General features: G+C 39.2%; 2 protein-coding genes and 1 pseudogene across 2 annotated transcripts; 2 read left to right on the plus strand and 1 right to left on the minus strand.

The window, feature by feature from the left end:
* The window catches only part of LOC149106809 (uncharacterized), an 88,785-nt pseudogene extending 75,981 nt beyond the window's left edge, over positions 1-12,804 (plus strand).
* Positions 12,805-12,811: 7 nt separating this feature from the next.
* Positions 12,812-18,927, plus strand: LOC149106813 (uncharacterized). Its single transcript, XM_089298192.1, has 6 exons — positions 12,812-13,228; positions 13,364-13,416; positions 13,621-13,705; positions 14,144-14,281; positions 17,848-17,952; positions 18,290-18,927. The coding sequence occupies exons 1-6, from the start codon at positions 13,065-13,067 to the stop codon at positions 18,414-18,416; spliced, it is 672 nt and encodes a 223-aa protein (XP_089154318.1). The 5' UTR covers positions 12,812-13,064; the 3' UTR covers positions 18,417-18,927.
* Positions 15,251-17,744, minus strand: LOC149106814 (uncharacterized). The gene is made up of 3 exons (XM_089298312.1): positions 17,674-17,744; positions 15,894-17,325; positions 15,251-15,322 (listed from the first exon to the last, which is right to left on the minus strand). The coding sequence occupies exons 1-3, from the start codon at positions 17,742-17,744 to the stop codon at positions 15,251-15,253; spliced, it is 1,575 nt and encodes a 524-aa protein (XP_089154438.1).
* Positions 18,928-19,653: the final 726 nt, after the last annotated feature.

Genomic DNA, 19,653 nt, shown 5'->3' on the forward strand with positions numbered 1-19,653 from the left:
GCGCCGCGGCCCTTATTTAATTTTCGTGTCTCCGGTGCCGCGCTTATTCGAGGGCGGCGCTTATTTAAAAGGCTCATATCACAAAGACAAAACATTTTGATTGCACAATTTAATTTACTTCATGATATTTTTCATGGCTTACAGGCTTGAAGCTAAAGTAAGTTTTGGCTTGCATAACAGTCGCGTGAATATTTTAATTTTCTGCTAGTTTTCAATAACGCTTCACTCGATGTCAATACCCTGACTGTTGCTGAAACACAGCGAGTACAGTGTATTTTTATCATCTTATGTAAAAACTCGAATAAGCGCTTATTCGAGGGCGACACTTATTAACCTTTCCACCCGATGTGCGGCGCTTAATCGGGGGCGGCGCTTATTCGAGTAAATATGGTATCGTTCCCATCAATGAGCTATTTTTACCCATGAACTGCACTTTGAAGCGGTAGTTTTGAACGAAAGAATGAACGAACGAACGAAAGAACGCACGAATGAATGAATGAATGAATGAATGAATGAATGAATGAATGAATGAATGATCTTATTAACTCTTACTTCATAAACATTGGAAAGGAGCTAGCTGAAAAATTCCCTGCAACCGACGAAAAGTGTCAGTTCGTGTACAGAATTACCCCTACTATACAGGACTTGGAGGTCAACATCAATAAGCTCAAGAGTGATCTTAAGAGCCTTAAACCTAACAAAGCTTCTGGCCCTGATGGTATTTCGTCTCGTAGTTTAGCTGTTGCGGGATCATCGGTTTCAGATGGCATGTTAACGGTTTTTTATCACAGTATGGCTTTGTCCAGTTTTCCTGATCCATGGAAGTTAGCAAAAGTTAATGCAATTTTTAAAAAGGGAAGTCCAGCAGATGTTTCTAATTATAGGCCAATCTCACTACTTAGTATTCCCAGCAAGCTCCTTGAAAGCCAGATTTGCAGTCTAATTGATAATCATCTGAACAGCTGTGGCACAAAAAGCTGTAAACAATGGTGTTTTACGAAAGGACTCTCGACTGAAGGAATGCTGATTTCAATGACTGAGAAGTGGAAGATACCAATTGACAACGGTCGGACAGTGGGAGCGGTCTTTATTGACTTCTAAAAAGCTTTTGACACTGTTCCCCACGACATATTATCTTATAAGTTACATGCCATTGGTATATCAGGATCACTCCATGAATGGCTTATGAGCTATCTATCTAATAGACGCCAGTTTACTGAGGTAAATAACTGCAGGTCTGCCACTGACTTTGTGCACTATGGGGTTCCTCAAGGCTCGCTTCTCGACCCCAGGTTGTACACCATATACGTTAATGATCTCCCTGACCACACTGATTCAGGAGATCTTTACATGTATGTAGACGATACAACAGTGTACTGTATCGGCCCAAATGTCGACCAAGTTAAATCATCTCTAAATGAAACAATGAAGCAGGTCCTCATGTGGAGTGTCAAGAATCGACTAACCATCCATCCAATCAAAACTAAGGCAATGATTTTAAAGAAATCCACCTTTATTGGTCCTCTCCCTCCCCTTTACTTTGGGACAGGCTTAATTAACCTGATCGACTCTACCACTTGCCTAGGAGTTAAAATCGACAATATACTTTCATGGTCTGTGTACATTGACTCTGTGAAGAAACACTTCACACCAAAAGTTGGAGCACTAAAGAGAATGAGAATTCTTCCTAAACAGTCACTTGAGGAATTATACTTCAAATCTATTATTCCCAGCATAACATATAGTATTTCAGTATGGGGAAATTGCTCCCCCTCTGCAATGAATTCTCTGAACTTAATCCACGCAAGAGCTTCTAGTATTATAAACAACCTTCAACCGTCCCTGGCTGATGACATCTGTCTCATTAAATCGAAGTGGCTCCCTTCCTCTTACTTTTACAAAAAGTCCGTTCTTATGTTAATGCAAAAAGCGGTGTACTTTGAAACTTCAAACCAATCTGCTTGTAAACTTTTCTCTAAAAATGCAACTTCTAGGTCATCTCGCTTTCCCAATCAATTTAATATCATTAGGTTTAAAGTGCACCTAACACCAAAAAATTTTTTTCGCTAAAAGTAATTTGCCGCAAAAATTTTTCGATTTGGTTAAATCCTCGAATTTCTGTGCCCCTTCGAAACCGAGTTTCGAATGGTTCGCGACCGCGCATGGGGAATCTGGGGAGAGTTAAAGCTGTGACGTCAAATCCAGAACGAATGCTTCGGCTGTCCCAGTCAGGTCTTTTACTTTGTCCGAGGGTAGAAGCCTTTTGGCAGCACAAGTTCTTTCGCTGGGACTCCGCAGTCGACCGATTTCTGTTTTTACTAACAATATCTTCTAGTTCGTCTGATTCTGAAATGAGCTTTGACTCAGAAAACTCTGAAATTTATTATATCGCTGAAGAGAATGACCGCTCACGCTTATCAACATCGCAAACTGAATAGTCAAACGGTGACGACCGAGCTGATTTATATGCTGACTACTCTCTGGCCGATGGAGAATGGACAGCCAAATGCCAGGAGGTGGATGCTGGCAAAGAACTCGAACGAGCTCTGATGGACAGACTCGAAGGCAATGATATGTAGAAGTCGAAGAGTGATACTAGTAAGACTGTAGCGCGTGGTGCGTCTTTACGATCTTCGCGCCTTCTTCGATCTCGCACTAATATACTTTCGTAATAACAGTCAAGTCCGTTCACTTTCTCAAATTATTTTAACTTTATGCGTTCAATGTTGATCAAAATGATTATCCCATGACAGTGTTTGTGTTTTTTACGTGCAAGTGTGGAAATTGTAGCGTCGCTTCCCTTCAAAACATCAACGAATGTTATGGTTGTCAAGACTCAAAGAGTGATCTTGCTCTTGAAGATATTGCCGCTGATGTTATCTTAAAGTGTGTTACTGAATATCCAGGAATTAAACCTGTATGCCTTCAGAAATGGAGTTTAAGATTAGCAGCGGGGAAATACAAAACTAAAGGGAAGCAAACCTATCATCAAACTGGCAGCAAAGAAAGGTAATTCAGGCATAAACATGGCTGTATAAAATAAAAAAATGTTTCCGAATCCCTCTTTACATGCATGCACACAACATTTTACTAAACAGTGATTCTTCCAATTTACAAGTATAGTTGTGAAACGATCAGTTACATGTATAAACAAGTCATTGTAAAGTTCCCGAGTAAGAGGGGGGGGGGGGGGGTAGGTAGGGGGCTGGTTATGTTATTGCAATCTTTGGTTGGTCAAGTGTGAATTACAATTAGTGTACACCCGTTTAGTCCTGTATCACTGTTACAAACACGCTTTAGTGATTCTCGAACAATACTGTTACTTTTTATGATTTCTTCATTGAACTTTGTTTTTAGGTATCCTGCCCTATCCTCCCCCCCCCCCCCCCTTCCCTCACCATAAGATGCCCACTACTAGAAAACTTTTTTCCACTAATCTTTTTTAGTTACGAAGTGTTTCATACTAAGAGTTCTCAAGGCTGGTGTATGGGATGTTGAGGAACAAGAGGATTCCTTTATGTAGCAATAATATTATTAGAAAGGAATTTTCAGTTGAAAAGGATGAAAGCTCTGAATGATTTGACCTTCATGAGGAATTCGAACAAAACTAGAGTGTGCTTGATATTTACTGTACTTATTTTGACAAACTGCAACACAAACTGTTCTACAACTGTACAATACTGCAAAAATATGGCATTTGTTCGAAAACATATCAGTCTTATTCACCTGAAGACCAACAGCTTACTGAACTATTGATTCATAGAGATAGACAGCTTGTTTTACACGCACAACACACTAATAAAAAAAGGCCCATGAAACATCAAAAGGACCCCTTTTTCTTCACTTGTGCTTAGCAATGTGAATTATTATAATCCTGTGTTACAAACTGGAAGCAGCTGCCTTTCTTTCTTTTATTGTCAAGTGGAAAATTTAATGTTTGTGTCCCTTCACTGGCCATTTACATGTCGCAATCAACCTGGACAACAATAAAACTGTTGTTTATTTATTTTTATATTTATTTGTGATTCTGTATTCTTTAATCTAGTTCCTGGCAAACAATGACAAGCTAATAATAATATGGCTCTGTCTCACAAGGACTGGAAACTACCAAATTCACAAATCTGATTGGCTGGAACTGATATTGAAAGCAGACTAGATCTTCCCATCTAGACCGGTATCTAGACTGGTAATGCTTTGCAGTGAAAAAGTTGTAAACTAAAATTCAAAATCATTGTTTTCTTCTAACAATACTTAATTATGGAAGTGCCAAAAAGCCTGATGAGAAAAAAAAGCAAAGCAAAATGTCAGTTAGTACAAACCAGTTACATTAAAAGAATTAAATTGTTCTTGTTTGCAAATTATAGTAAACATCTTATTAACCAAGCTTAGTCAGTCTGTATGGGAGAATCTTAACCTCGGTCGTGTTTACAGACCTCACTGCGTTCCGTCCTCAGTCAAGATTCTCCCATACACACCTCCTGCTCAGCTAATACGAGCTAAATAATGATGATACCAATAATAGTAATAATAACAATAATAACAATAATAATAGTAATGGTAATAATAATAATAAAAAGAACAACAACAACAACAACATCAGTTGAATGATGGCTTTTCTACAGTGCAGCAAGTTGCAGATGCATTGTTATGGACACAACCATGTCCCTGTAAAAAATAATATTTATCAGAAACATTTTTTGTGTCGCAACAATGTTTGCCATGCTGGACAAAGAGGGAAAATATTTGTGTCTTCGGCAATGTTTCTGGAACAACGTGTCCTCATTTGCAAGAGCATTTGGTCAGCAGAGAAGCAATCTCATAAGCATGTGTTGCCATGGTATCAATAATTAAAACTTCCTATAAATACAATTCAAGTCCACAAGCCTCACGCAGAAACAGACACATGCACAGACAGCTTGAAATTGTTCTGGTCCTGGCCGAAGTATGTTCTCTGTATATTGATAATACCCACATGTAAAAAGTGTTCTGAACATATAAACTAATTCTAAGCCATTCCTTGCTTGAATGTCTCCATGGCCGCATTTGTTGAACGGTGGGTCTTCCAAACTAGTGAGCTTGTTCGCATGACTTTCTTGCCCATAGATTTCTTTTTCAAAGAATTGAACAAGGAAGGAAACTAACATACCAAGTTTTGCTCAGAAAAAAATATCTCACCATTCCTCTGTATCTATCGGCTGTGCTGAGTGACTGCTGCTGTTTATCAGATCAGATGCAACAACGGCTGAATGAATCGATGGAAAAGCGGTTATTCCAAATTCGTCTCACTTAAGCCATGGAATCAGCAAAATCCCTTCCTCTCCCTGAAAATCCTGGCGTCGAGCGAAATCATCTTGCTTGAAACGCTTAGAACGGATCACCAAACTCAGAAGCCTCTCACTTTGCACGTTTCGCTTTCACGAAATCCATCCATCGCTTTGTACGTTTCTTCTCTTCAGGACGATCATCTCTCCATAAAACGGTATGGCATGAAGAGCAGTACCTCCTGTGCGTTTGCTGTACTGCTACATCCCACTACAACGCACCTGGCTAGCATTTTTTCGAACTACTTACCCAGCCTTTCCCGACAGAAACAAGTAAATATGCGAATTTATAGAATCACCGTGTTCTGGATTTGACGTCACATCCGGGCCTCGACCCATGCCCCGTTAAACTCGGTCGTGAACCAAAATGGCGGCGTTTTGACGTAGTTTGACGAGCCATAGAAAATCAAAGATTTAACCAAATCGAAAAATTTTTGCGGCAGATTACTCCACAAAATAAGCTTTATTATTTTAGCGAAAAGAAAATTTTGGTGTTAGGTGCACCTCAAATCTGATACTGGAAGAAACACTTAACAGTACAGAGGCCCTGTAATCTGGAATGTTTTAAATAGATTAGTTAAAGTACCTGAAAATTTTTATTCGTATAAGCAGATATTAAAGAAACACGTCAAGGACATTGCTGGGTTTTCTTTCAGCAAGGAAGCGACTTTGATCGCTGCAAAAAAAGATGATTTTATATATTTTTGATCTGTCTAATTTCTGGCAATATTGTCTTAATTAGGTTCTAGTGAATCAAATATGTATATATGATTATTAATTTTCCCCTGTACATAGTTCTTATTCTTTTGTTAATATCTTTCGTGTTTGAAAAATTTTATATTTTGTGTATAGTAGGTCCACATCAGCCCTTCGGCTGCCAAATCCCCTCTACAACCTACTTATCAAATAAAGTTTACTTACTTACTTACTTACTTACTTACTTACTTACTTACTTACTTACTTACTTACTTACTTACTTACTTACTTACTAATGAATGAATGAATGAATGAATGAATGAATGAATGAATGAATGAATGAATGAATGAATGAATGAATGAGAAGAAGGAAGAGAGAGAAGGAGTGAGAGAGCCAGAAGAAAGGGAACTTTTGTGACGAAAATGGGGAACTTTGGTGAGGGAAACAGGGAACTCTCCTGACTTAGGGAACTTGTGTCACGCTCATAGGGAACTTTAAGGACGTCACTAGGGAACTTTTGTGGTGACACTAGGGAACATTTGTGACATTAGGGAACTTTCGTGACGACACTAGGGAACATTTGTGACATTTGGAAACTCAAGCGACTTGAATAGGCTATTTTCGTGACCCAAACAGGAGAACGTCTGTAATGTTTATTTTCCTGTAGTAAATTTTTGGCAAAACGTCACCACAACAGAAGCGACAGGTATTTCCCCTGTTGATTATCAAACTTAATGGAAACAGAGCGCAAACAAATATGGTGCATTTCCATCTTACTTGAATGCAATCCCAGTTACTTCTAAATACTGACTAGTCTCGTTTATTCAACGGTCCAACATTTTATTTAACCAGACAGTCATCTTTAAACATCATAACATGAAATGTAAAAGCCTGTACGGCCACTCAGTTCGACGCAATGAGGTCTTTACCCTGTTACAATATCAAAAACATAGAGCGCTGCAGTTTAATCACAGAGTAGGCGAATAATATATATTAAGAGTGTTTGAGGTGTTTGATTCTTGTGTTTTGCGGCTTTAAACTTTACGCCCCCTTTGCGGCATGAAACTGTCTTGAAAAGCAAAAGAAGGCTAGTTATGGAAATAAATTTGAACTTTGCCTGTCTTTCTTTCAGGTGAATTAGACAGTGACTTGAATTGGATAGTATAACCGATCAAAGCAACGTGAACTTTATCAAAATCTTTAGCAATCCTTTTTACGCGCGATACCAGTGCATTGTAGGCAATCGTGAAAACTATGTAATTATTTAGCAGGTTTTTAATCAGACAGAATATCAAATTACAAAAAAGGTCACTTCAGTCGTTTGGTTATCAAAATTTCTCCTTTGCGAACGCAAACAATGTCGTAACGACACACACGAGTACATAGGAGTAACATACGACGAGTGAATACGAGTAACCTACGGATACATAGAGACACAAACGGCAACATACAGGTTACATAGCAGTATATTGTTACATACGAATACATAGAAGCACACGACGGCAGGAGGGTAACAGACATGAAATGTACCATTTTTCTTTTAACATTTTATTTTTATATGTGCGCGGGTCATGTCTTGCACACATAAGCGAGCACACGCAAGTACCACACACGCGCGTACCACACACATGCGCAACAGCACGCCACACACACACCCCGAAGCTTTTACTATGCTATTACTTCGAGAAAAATAATTCTGTGGCATTTGCTCGCGCTAAATCTTTTTTGTGTGCAATCATCGTTATCTGCGTTTATTGAACGAGCAACGTCGTATCATGTCACATCAGCGATCAGGTTTGTTTGTGCGGGTGTAGCACGCGTATGGCGTACGTTTGTATGTGGCACACTCGCGTGTGTGTGGTAGGCGCGCGTTTGAGGCAATTACGCGCGCTCACGTATGTGCGCAAGACAGGACGCGAGCACATGTAAAAATGAAATGTAAAACGGAAATGATACATTTTATGTTTATTACCTTCCTGGTAACGAATGTATTCGTATGTAACCTGTATGTTGCCGTTTTTGTCTTTATGTATCCGAATGTTACTCGTATGTACTCGTATGTTACTCGTATTTATTCGTATGTCATTGGTATGTACTCGTATGTATCCGTATGGTACTCGTATGCACTCGTATGTACTCGTGTGGTGTTTTAGTCACGATCACATTCGAGTCACAATGCATTTTAACGAAACTAATTTCCCCGGGGTGGCAACATCTTTAGGTACCATATTGAACTTAAAACTGTTAAAGAGCAGAGGATAAAAAATCTCGGTATGTTAATTTCTACTACAAGAACAAGAGGTGCTTTAACAGGTAAGTTTTAGATCTAACACTAATGTTCAGACTTCAAACAACTGTTAAGGCGTTTAAAAACAAGACTACGAGACTCCTAACAAAAGAGGGACTATTAGCAGTCTCAAAAAAATCTGACAACATCGCAAACAAAAGCAGTAAAGACCACAGCACAGAGCCGGGTGAACATTCTGAGCAAGAAGACAACGCTTTGCCTGAACGAAACCGTGCAATTTCTTTCAACACGCAAAACAGTCGACAGACAAAAAACTCGATGAAGTTGATGCAAGAAATATAAGATTGTCTCTCTAACACAAACTTATAGATAAATATTATACTCGTTATAAGAAGCAGCATAATCGTCTTGCAACAGTTTATCAGACAGCCGGGCCTGGTGTAACAACATAAAATGCAAGTAACATTTAAAGAGCTTAAAGCATATCTTGCGATGTAAATGAGCCGAAAAAACAAGCATAACTACACGCAGATAACAGAGGAAACGCAGACCTATGAGTCTAACGGCCGTACTCTAGTGAAATGTCCCCCAATAAACACAGCATAAAGTGCCTTTCAGAAACACATGTGAAGCAAAAAGGGTCGCGAGACCGAAATTAAGAAAAGAACGGCTAATATACAAATGTCAAGAAGCGTAGAAGTCCAGCCAGTAGGGCCTGTCATCCCCGTTTAACAATGGCACTTAATCCAAATTAATTATTGCTTAGCGAAATATTAAAAGATCCCCCTATTGTGCCATGCAAAAGGAGCAGATCCTTAAAAGATATTCTCGTTTGAGCAAAACTTTAAAAGCGGCTATTACATTTTACCAGGCAGGTCCCGTCCTATCACGTAGGAGTACGAACTTAATCCAATCACAACATGGGAGTCCAAGGTGTACATTAGCTACACTAAAAACAAAGGATAAACATACGAAAAGGGGACAAAATATTCAACGCAAAACGAAAATTGGAGACGTCATAAAATAACAACGCATAACTCGGAAATTCAAACCACACGTTAACGGGTGGCTGATTAGAGAGGGGGCTTAATAGAGAGGGGGGAAAGGGGCTTATTTCAAATCTTAAACACGCCGCTTTCGTTTTAACATTGTTCTTGTATAAAACTGTAGTCCAACTTTATTATTTAATAAAGAGTAGTAAACAGTATTATGTGTTTGGGTGTATATTTGTTTAGGAAAAAAAAAACAAATAAACCAAATGAACCGCATGGAAAAAAACTGGGGAAGGGGGTTTAGAGAGGGGGTTTAATACAACGGGGGATTTAATAGAGCTTTTACGGAATCGCAATTTCTCAGGCGAGAAAAGTTAACATGACATAACTTAACATAACTGTTTATTCACAATTCAAATTCAAATTCAAATTCAAATGAAATGTAATGAACTACATAAGTCGTTTAAATGACAGTTTATTTTTTTTCTTTTTACCGCGGCGGGTTGTTCCATACAGTTACAATGCTAGGTTACTAAATACGGTCTAGACAGAGTTTAATGAAACCGTCGTCCCTACACATTCTGTCATCATTCACAATTACTCATACGTAGATAGGAAGCGTAAGATTAAGACTATCGTGATAAACAAGTTCGTCGTACGCCCAGTGCTTTTTAGCGAAGCTCCGGCGGCCCGAAGGGCCACAAAGACGGAGCCCCATTCCTTAGCAAATTTTATAACCCATCAATCCGAGAAAATTTGGTTATGACGTCACCATACAGGGGAGCGAGCGACCAAACGCCGTCCGAACAGACTCTGGGGGAGAATGAGAGGAGCCTCGCGGAGGAGCGGAAGAATGCCATCTTTTCTTGGCGGGATTTGTAAAAAAAAGAAAATTCGTTTCTATTTGCTATGTCAACAAACGACAACGGAGGTTGATCTATCATTTTAAGATAGGGTTGCACTGAAGCAAAAAACATCGAGATAACCACAGAAAGCAAGAATTAACAGTCAGGCAAAGAGGTTGCGAAAAAGATCGCGAAAGAGGGCGTGCCAGCGCTGGGGAAGGAGACGAAACAGTACTGAACAATGCCGTGAAGCAAAGCTAACGACGGCTATAGAAATGAGGCGAAACACCCGACAAATTGACTCAGAAGATTACAGCACTTCCTAAGTTAATTCGCGCGTCGAGATGCTGTGCAGCCGTGGCAGAACACAGGTGGACCACTGTATGTGTTTGTGGTTAATAATTGTTTATACAAAACGAACAGAATCTATGAGGGTTATGAATAAAGCTCTGAAAATTGCATATCTAGATTACATCTCGGTCTGAATATCCCAATAAAGTGAAATGAAACGTTAATCGACTAATGTGCGGTGTTTTTTCGCCTTCCTGGGCCGACTCTTTTTTTGGCTGTTCCCTTTGCCTCTATCCAAGTGATATTCTTCTTGGCGAGCTCGTCTTGCACACTTCGCCTCAAGGATTGCTTTAGGCGGTCTCTTCTTCTGAACCCCTGAGGGTTCCACTCGAGGGCGGAACGGGGTTATTCTCAAGCTTCCATAGCGCATCCCCGATCCATTTCCACTTTCTTCTCTTAGTGCTTTCTTCTATACGACTTTGTTGTGTCCTTTCCCATAGTTCTTCATTTGAAATGATCTCTGCAGAGAAGAACGGAGCTTAAATGACATGGCTCCAGAGGGATTCGTCTTTAAAACATTCCTCGTAAGAGCCTTTCTCGAGTGTGACATCAGCTGTGATACAGAAATCACCTGTCAAAGCTACAACTACGTTGTAGAAGAAAAGTATTGCGAACTTAATAACCGCACCAAGGAGGCAAGACCAGAAAATTTCCGCTCAGACCCGGCACGGTTTTACAAAAGACGCTTGAGCGACAGGCGTATCTATAAAAACACTTGGACGTCGACCAGAAGCCCAGTTTTCTCTTCTATTGAGCGCTTTATCGACGTTTCGCTGAAAATGTCAAGTTGTAAATGCTTTAAAACCCTAAGAGCTTTTTCAACTCATTAGCTCGTGGGGACGGGGTGGGGGTTAAAAACGCGTAAAAACCGAGAACGTGAACTTCCGGTTGTCTTCCTTGGTTTTAAAACGCCTGTGCTCAAACTCTCTATTAATTCCTAAAATTCCCTCGGGCTAGTAAATTTGGTTTTCCCGAGGGTTCGTTCGTTAACGGTCCTTGAAAGCTTTTTCAACTGGAAAGAATCTTAACTCCCGTAAAATTCTAACTTACTCCACTTTCAACATTCTTGTAAATTTCATGAAGTAAAGTTCCCTAACCAGGATACTTATTTTGTTTCCAAATCTTAACTGGATGAATTGATAAAAGTTACTGGGATTTCTATTTGTTTTATACGGCCTTATGTGCTACTTAGGCGCAAAAAGGACTATGTGTGTGCGTGGGTTTCTCCCCTTTATATAACATGATAATTTCGCAGGCAACTATCAGCCCATAGTCCACCCTCGTTCGAGAGAAACACTCTAATATTATAATGGAAACCGCAGCATAATTAGTAAATTATTTCTTTTTCATTATTTCGTTTTTTCTGATCCAAGCTCCTGTAGGTTCCATTCCGGAGCTCCCAGCGCATTCGTGTCTGGAAATAAAGGCGAGCGAAGTAAAGACATCATTAGCAGCAAGTACTGGCTGGATCCAACTGCGAATGGAACGGCGCTTTTGGTTTATTGTGACATGGACTTTAAGGTTTATCAAAAATAGCTTTCCTCTCAGATCTGGGCTGTTTACAATATATCTTGGGTTTTGCAGTATGGCGCGAAATTTTTTGCGGGTTCTAATTTTTGCCATTTTTGCGTTGATTTCCACAATCCGAAAAAAACGTTCCCGCAAGAAATTACTCCAATGGCGAAATTATACAAACAACCACCACAGGTAGAATCTTGCTGATGCCATTTATTTAAAACACTCAAAATTATAACATCTCTTCCTTTCAGAAAGAAAACGATGAAATTAGAAACAAAATCTTCAGAAATAAGCTGACGAAACTGAGAATATTATACTATTATATAGGTCGGTAGAAAAATATGAATATCAACCATGGGCATGAGAAATATATATTCGTTATCAAAAAAGAAGAGTGTAGCCTCCCAGGAACAGACCAGTATGCTTTTCAAACTAGATTGTTTATTCTTTCTTTAGTTTTCAAGAACTGCGCTGAAATCTACAAATCCGGTGAAAGGAAAGATGGTGTGTACACCATCAAACCTGACAATTTGCCTGCCTCTGATGTGACCAAACAACAGCCGGAGAGGGTGGACAGTGTTCCAGAAGAGACTGACAGGTTCAGTGGATTTCTACGTTTAAATGGTGTGATAATAAAGTTAGTTTCGGTGATCTGAATGGTGAATCTTGGCTCGGACTGGACAAAATTCACCACCTGACCTCAGATGATAACAGCATGCTGCGTGTGGACTTGAAAGACTTTGAAGGGAATACTACTTATGCCGAGTATAACAAGTTTGGTGCTATGAGAGAGAATGGCATGTACAAGCATGTTCAGGTCTTAAAGGCCTAGTTTCACCCTTAATGCATTGCGCGCCTCTCCCTTCACTAATGAATTTTGTGCAGTCGAAAATTATCTGTGAAGTGAATCACTCCAAAATCCATTTCAATCCGTGGTTATTTTTCCATTTCAGTTTCTGTAATTAATGTAAATAGGTTTCTTTGTTATTATATTCTTCCCTTTCATCGATATTTCGGATAAAGTTTTTAAATAAGACGTTCAGTTCGATCATTTTGTGTGAGCATCTAGCTGTGGCGTGACTGAGATCAGTAATGGCGGATAAGGAGAGAACTGCGTGTGTTGGAATGCCCCGTTTACCGGGTTCCGCTAAGTATATTCGTCTTCGCCAGTCCGTATTCAATCTTTGGAGAGAGAGGAAAGACATTCTGGGGAAGTTCACGGGTAGCAAATTTGCAGAATATCTTCTACATCGAAGGTAAGCTTGCTTTACATAAGCTTTCGACCGCGTATAAAAATAAACGTTCTTGTTGTTTGGGCGATGGAACCTAAGCTTATATTGCTGCTACTGAGGTGGTAACTTATGCGAATTTGTGTTTGCATTTTGCTTTAGAGCTGACGGAGACCCTTCTCCCGGTGGGGATGAGTTACCTTCATACGATCTTGGTAAGCATACACAACTTGTGGAAATAAGTCTTCACACCAGCGGTTACCTTTGTCTCCCTTTATCTCGGATCATAAAAAGTGTTGAAATTTGTTTTCGTTATTCTCTTCTTGTAGTTGTCTTAGCAGCCCGTTTTTTTTCTTCTATAACTTGATTTATTACATTAGAACATGTTAAAAAAGCCTTGGTGTCTCTGTCTTTTTCAGGCTCTATTGCACCTCTAAGTTCGACCCCTGTTCGCGTGATGCCTCGTCGGCAGGGTCCTCTTGATTCTCCAAGCCTCTCAAACTCGTAAGTCCATCTCTTTTTATATTTAAGGTCATTTTGCTAAAGCTTTTTTTGTGTAAATGTTGTTGTAAAAATATGGACTAAAGAAGACTAGAGTGACTAGTCTAATAATTTGAAGCATTATTTTTATAAGCTTATTGGTTTACTGTAAAATATGTATGGGTTATTGACCAAGTGTAACGTCAAGATGGCTGGATATTGGCCAAGTTCTTTTTTTGTGTGTGTGTATGGACCGATACAAAGTCAAGGTCCATAAACTCACAAAAAAATGAATGAGTCCAATAGCGAGCCATCTTGACCAAACAAAGAAAAAAAGGATTTATTATTTTGCTTTCGGTGAAATTTTTCTTGCAGGACGCAGCGGGTAGTCCTGAGCAGCCAAAATAGTTCCATCAATATTTTCATGATAGTACACAATAACAAATTTTGTCTTGTCCCTAGGAATGTTGATGTAACAGGTGTGACCTCTGCTGGTGAATGCACATCCATGCAGAGTGTTCAGTTGCAGAGAGCAAACATCTCCTTTGGCACAGTTGTTGGAAATCCCTTTTCAGTGTTGCGACAGGACAGAGACATAAATAAATAAATAAATAAATAAATAAATATACATTTATATAGCGCCATTTTCCACTAATTGTCCATGGCGCTTTACAATACTTTAAAATTAAAATCCTAATTCTTTAAAAACCTAAAATCCTAAATCCTAAAAGTTAAAATCCTAAGAATTAAATACGCTATATAATACAATTAGGCTACAAATAAAAAGTAAAAACTACAAATCAAATGCACGCTTAAAAAGATAAGTCTTAAGATTAGCCTTAAAAACTGCCTCTGATGATGAAAGTCTGATCTGGAGGGATAGTTTATTCCAGAGCCTTGGTGCCGCCACGGAAAAAGCCCTTTCACCATACGTTTTAAGATTTGCTCTAGGCTCATCAAGCAACCTGTTGTTTGAAGATCGTAGTGTCCGACCAGAAATGTTAAATCGCAGTAGGTCTCTAATGTAATCAGGGGCCAGTCCATTCAGAGCTTTGTAAGTTAACAACAATATTTTGAAAATAATCCTAAAATGAACTGGCAACCAATGTAAGCTCCTTAGTATTGGTGTGATGTGTTCCTGCCTTCTAGTCAAGGTAACAAGGCGAGCTGCTGAGTTCTGTACAAGCTGAAGTCTATTAATCAGATACTTTGGGAGACCGTACAGTAGGGCGTTACAATAGTCCAAACGCGATGTTATGTAAGTGTGAACAATGGTCTCAGTAGTACTCTGGGATAGGTATCGCCTAATTTTAGCTATACTACGAATGCGGAAAAATGCGCTCTTGCAGGTTATTTTAACGTGTTCTTTGAAATCCAAACATTGATCGAATGCAACTCCTAAATTCCTGGCCTGTTTACTAGACTTGATTACTTCATCACCAACTCGTATATAGTCGAGGGGTGGTCGTGGACGATATTTAGAACTAATAACCAAAAGTTCAGTCTTATCCCGATTTAACTTAAGTTTGTTGCGCAGCATCCAGTCCCCAATGTCCTTAACACATAATTCTACTGCCATCTTTGAGCTTGATAGATGATTAGAGCAATTGGACGTAAACGACAAGTACAACTGTGTGTCATCTGCATAGAGATGAAACGGTATGCTATGCTTTCTGGCTATGTCACCCAGCGGACTTGTATAAAGGGAATACAACAAGGGTCCCAGTACAGAACCCTGTGGTACCCCGTAGGGTAAATTCTTCTTTGACGATTCAATTCCATTGACAGAAACAAACTGTTCGCGTGAGTGAAGATACGAATGAAACCAATTAAGAGCAGTGTTCCTAATACCAAAGCGATTCTGTAGTCTAGATAACAAAATCGAATGATCGACAGTATCAAACGCAGCCGATAAATCGAGCAATAGTAATATAACCGATCTGTTATTGTCAATAGCCTTCAAAATATCATTTTGAACTCTCACAAGCGCAGTCTCTGTACTGTGATGAGATTTATATGCCGACTGAAATTCTTCTAATAAGCCTTCATTATCATTAAGGTGGTCCATTAATTGTGCTGCAACTGCTTTCTCCGTAACTTTGGATAGAAAATATAAATTCGAGACAGGACGAAAGTTCGAAAATAGTTCATGATCAGCTCCACTCTTTTTCAACAACGGCTTCAACATGGCAACCTTGAATCTATCAGGTACTTGGCCACTTGTAAGAGACAAGTTAACTATACGAGTGATCATTGGAAGCAGATAATGACGGCACCCTTTGAACACTGAGGATGGAATTGGATCAAGTGTACAGGACTTTGAACACAGGTGATTCACAAAACCAGATACGACCTCCTCAGTGACCAGTTTAAATTCACTTAGCAGCTGACCAGCTAGACAGCTTTCACACTCAGCATTGCATGAAGTAACTTGACCGTCATTCAGAGTTCCATCAACTTTATCAAGATCATTGCGGATTTCAACAATTTTGTCACTAAAATATTCAACGAATGATTCGGACAGAGAACAGTTATTAGGCCCAGATGGATAACGCTGGACTGGATTGGAGTGCAGAAGCTTCTCTATTGTCTTAAAAAGAAGTCCAGAGTTCCCTGAGTTTTCCTGGATCACTGATGAATAAAATGTGTGCTTCGCGGAGGCAATCATGTCATTAACAACACTGTTCTGAAACACATACCGTTCTCTATCTGCAGGTAATCTTGTACGTCGCCAGTTACGTTCGAGCTTCCTCCTTATGTTCTTTTGAACACTAATGTCAGTTGAATACCAAGGCGCACAAGGACGAAGAACTACCTCACGGGTCCTTTCGGGGGCATAAACATCAAGGGTGGACTTCAAGACCCGATGATAGGAATCAACTAACGAATCCAAATCACGCTGTGATTCGTCAAACAAGGACGAATTCATGATAGTGTCATTGAATTCAGCATAATCAATCGAACGCAGCTTCCGGTGGCGAATAGTTCTTGTTGGAAATTGTGGTTTGTGCAATAATAAATGCATAAAAATAGCGTAATGATCAGAAATCAAAGGGTCATGAACCATAACATTGTCTATAAGTTTACACTGATTTCTAGTAATGATTAAATCCAAGATATGACCACTTGTGTGAGTCGGCGTAGTCACCCATTGTTTCAGATCGAAAGATGCTATTAGGTCACAAAAATGCAATGCGTTGACATCACGCGAAGAATCCACATGTAGATTAAAATCACCGACAATTAAAAGCTCGCCTGATGCTGTGGCCAATTCCTCAAGCAGGAGAGAAAATTCATGATAAAATGTTGACAAAGGCACAGATGACGGTGGGCGGTAAATAATTATCATCCTGATCATCTTTGAGCTCTTGAAACGAACATCCAAGAATTCGAACGACTGGAAGGAAGTGTTCCACTCACTATTTTTGCATTTAATATCCATACTTTCTTTGAAAAGCAAGCCGACACCACCACCTCTCGATTCCCGTGGAATGTGGATAAAATCATAACCAGTGGGACATAAATCACCAATCTCAACACAATCAATATTTCCAGGTCTGAGCCACGTCTCCGTCAAAGCAAGAAGATCAATATCCTTGTCGACAACAAAGTCTTTCAGTACGCTAGATTTATTCCTTATTGACCTGGAATTGAGCAAACAAAAGTTGATCGCGTGAGAAGTATCCTGGGTGTTAGCAACTTGTGAGATCTGCACCTTCACGAGATTGTCGCGATTAAGCAAAGATGCAAATTTCGAAAAACGATCATTTCGATTTGAAACAACCGTCCTTATGCTCCTCTGCCTCGTTCGTGACTTCGCCCATACACCTGCTCTACATCCTCTTGTCCGAAGTAAACTGAAATCCTTTAAGACCGAAACTAGATGAAAAGGCAAACGAGCCGGCGAAAAACGCCGCACTGATAACAACTCACTTCTTGAATATGTAATAAGTTGTGGCGACCGAAATGAATGATGATATAATCCAACCGACCTTGAGGTAATTTCTTGGTTAGATTCAGGTCCTGGATTTGAAGATATATCAACATGCAATGTCAAATCCATGACAAAAGGTTTCGAGGGAAGAACTAAACAGGTAGACCCATGTTTAGCCTGTTTTGAGCATGGTTGGAACACTTCAAGACTACTGAGTCATAAATGATGGTGGTGATGGTGATGATGGTGATGATGCTGCCTCAGTTGGTTCTGACAACTCCACAAGTAGTACTGACAGCTTTGGTGTGTTTAGTGGAGATCAACATTTCACAAACAGGTACTGCTATAATTTGGACACACATAGAGTAAACCATTGCTTGCTTGTTGGCAAAAATACTAAAAAAATCAATGGTACAAGTCACTAACTATTTTGGGGTTGCCAAGTGCATTGTCATTGAAATATGAATGATTCAGATTTGCTTGATGGTACATTACCAGTTTGGTTTCTAAAAGTTGTTTCGGATTCCGTGTTACCTATTTTCTGTCAAATACATTATATACCAAAATACTTATATTTCTTTGAGATACCGATAAACTATTGTTGTTTATGATGTTGTTTTGCTGAAAATTGTGACTTGATCTATGTTAATGTCCATTTTTATTTTCTTTGGTAGGATGCACTCTGTTATTGATCAGCTGAGATGCAGTGACACCGATTCTCATGACAGTGATGAGCTTGACAGTAGTGATGAAGATGATGACTATTTTGATTTAAGGGTTAATGGTGCAATGCAGAGGTGAGTACCATTATTTCTATCTAGTTTGCTCTCTGTTCAGTAGCTGTAATGAATGAGGTGCTGCTCAAAGGTACAGTAGCACAATGAGGATTCAATATTATTGTAGAAAAGTGCAGTTGCTATTCTTTTTGGGTAGTAATTAAGAGCAAATCAAAACAGCAACTGAAAATTATGAATGTAGGAATGAGGAAGGGTTTCTACATACAAGTTGCACAAGTTGAGTTTTTCTTCATTTGCTTATAGTCATGAGTTGGAAAAAGAAATTTGAGCAACAACTAAATAATATTGTGGTCCTCTCTTAGTTTCCCAATACAGACTTTATATTCATCTTAATTTAGTGTAGTGTGGTCTGCAAGTGTAATCATGATTACGCTGGAACCATTAACAACTTTGAGCTTGTCTGGAAATAAAATTGTTGAAAAGAAGCTGATTATTTTGCTGAGCAATGTTGTTTTTAAAACATTGGAGTTGTTCACTTCATTGAAGCGGTTTTCAGTTGGGTGTTGAGAGTAATCAGGCAGTTACTTTTGTTTTGTTATTTTTCCTCGGGCAGAGACTGTTAGATACGAACGGTCAAACTTTCTCCTGGCCATCAAAAGTGTTGTCTTTCACTAATTTCATTTGTGTCTCAGTTTCTGCGGAAGTGTCTTTCGTCTTTTGTGTGCGTGCCGAACAAAAATGTAATGAACAATTGAACAAATTTCAAGTGAACATCACTCGAATAGAATGCGACTAATAGAGCGTTTTCACTCACGTGGTCAGGAGCCATGCAAATTTATTGAAACAAAAGGAAGTGTTTACATAAGAAAAGAGTTCAATTCCCACATGATTGTTTTGGAACACCAATATGGCTGCCGTGACGTCATGTGAAAACGTTCTATGTAACAAGTTTGGCCTCCACGAGACATTTTTTGAACAAGTACTTTTTTTCTGTTAGTTTAGTATGTTGGTTCGGGAAGTTTGCAAAGAAAGTTCGTAAGCTCAGAGAATTTTGATCCGAAAGGTAGAGACGAGGCGGATCTTGGAACACATATTAAGGCTTAAAATAAGTTGCCGTGAAACTCTGAAGCCAAATGCCGCGAATTAAAACATGGAGTTTAATGAACATTTTCGAAATACTGCTCGATTAAACAAAGGTGGCGTGATCGTACAAAAAATTTCTCTCGAAGAAAAAGTATTTTGAAACAAAAAAAATTCGCAAACACGTTTATGTTTTTTATATGTTAAAATACATGTACTTG

This window comes from Orbicella faveolata, unplaced genomic scaffold (assembly GCF_042242905.1).
Source record: "Orbicella faveolata isolate gen_17 unplaced genomic scaffold, um_ofav_v1 contig_3, whole genome shotgun sequence".
In the NCBI taxonomy this organism is placed as follows: domain Eukaryota; kingdom Metazoa; phylum Cnidaria; class Anthozoa; order Scleractinia; family Merulinidae; genus Orbicella; species Orbicella faveolata.

Bases quoted from the DNA above. Each gene is read 5' to 3' on its own strand.
- LOC149106814 (XM_089298312.1), bottom strand. From the start codon at position 17,744: ATGGATTTGACATTGCATGTTGATATATCTTCAAATCCAGGACCTGAA. The intron at 17,326-17,673 runs GTCGGTTGGATT...GCTCAATTCCAG, and splicing joins AACCAAGAAATTACCTCAAG to GTCAATAAGGAATAAATCTA. The intron at 15,323-15,893 runs GTACCTGATAGA...ATCTCTATGCAG, and splicing joins TGTCTCTTACAAGTGGCCAA to ATGACACACAGTTGTACTTG.
- LOC149106813 (XM_089298192.1), top strand. From the start codon at position 13,065: ATGGCGGATAAGGAGAGAACTGCGTGTGTTGGAATGCCCCGTTTACCG. The intron at 13,417-13,620 runs GTAAGCATACAC...TGTCTTTTTCAG, and splicing joins GTTACCTTCATACGATCTTG to GCTCTATTGCACCTCTAAGT. The intron at 17,953-18,289 runs GTACTGCTATAA...TTTCTTTGGTAG, and splicing joins GATCAACATTTCACAAACAG to GATGCACTCTGTTATTGATC.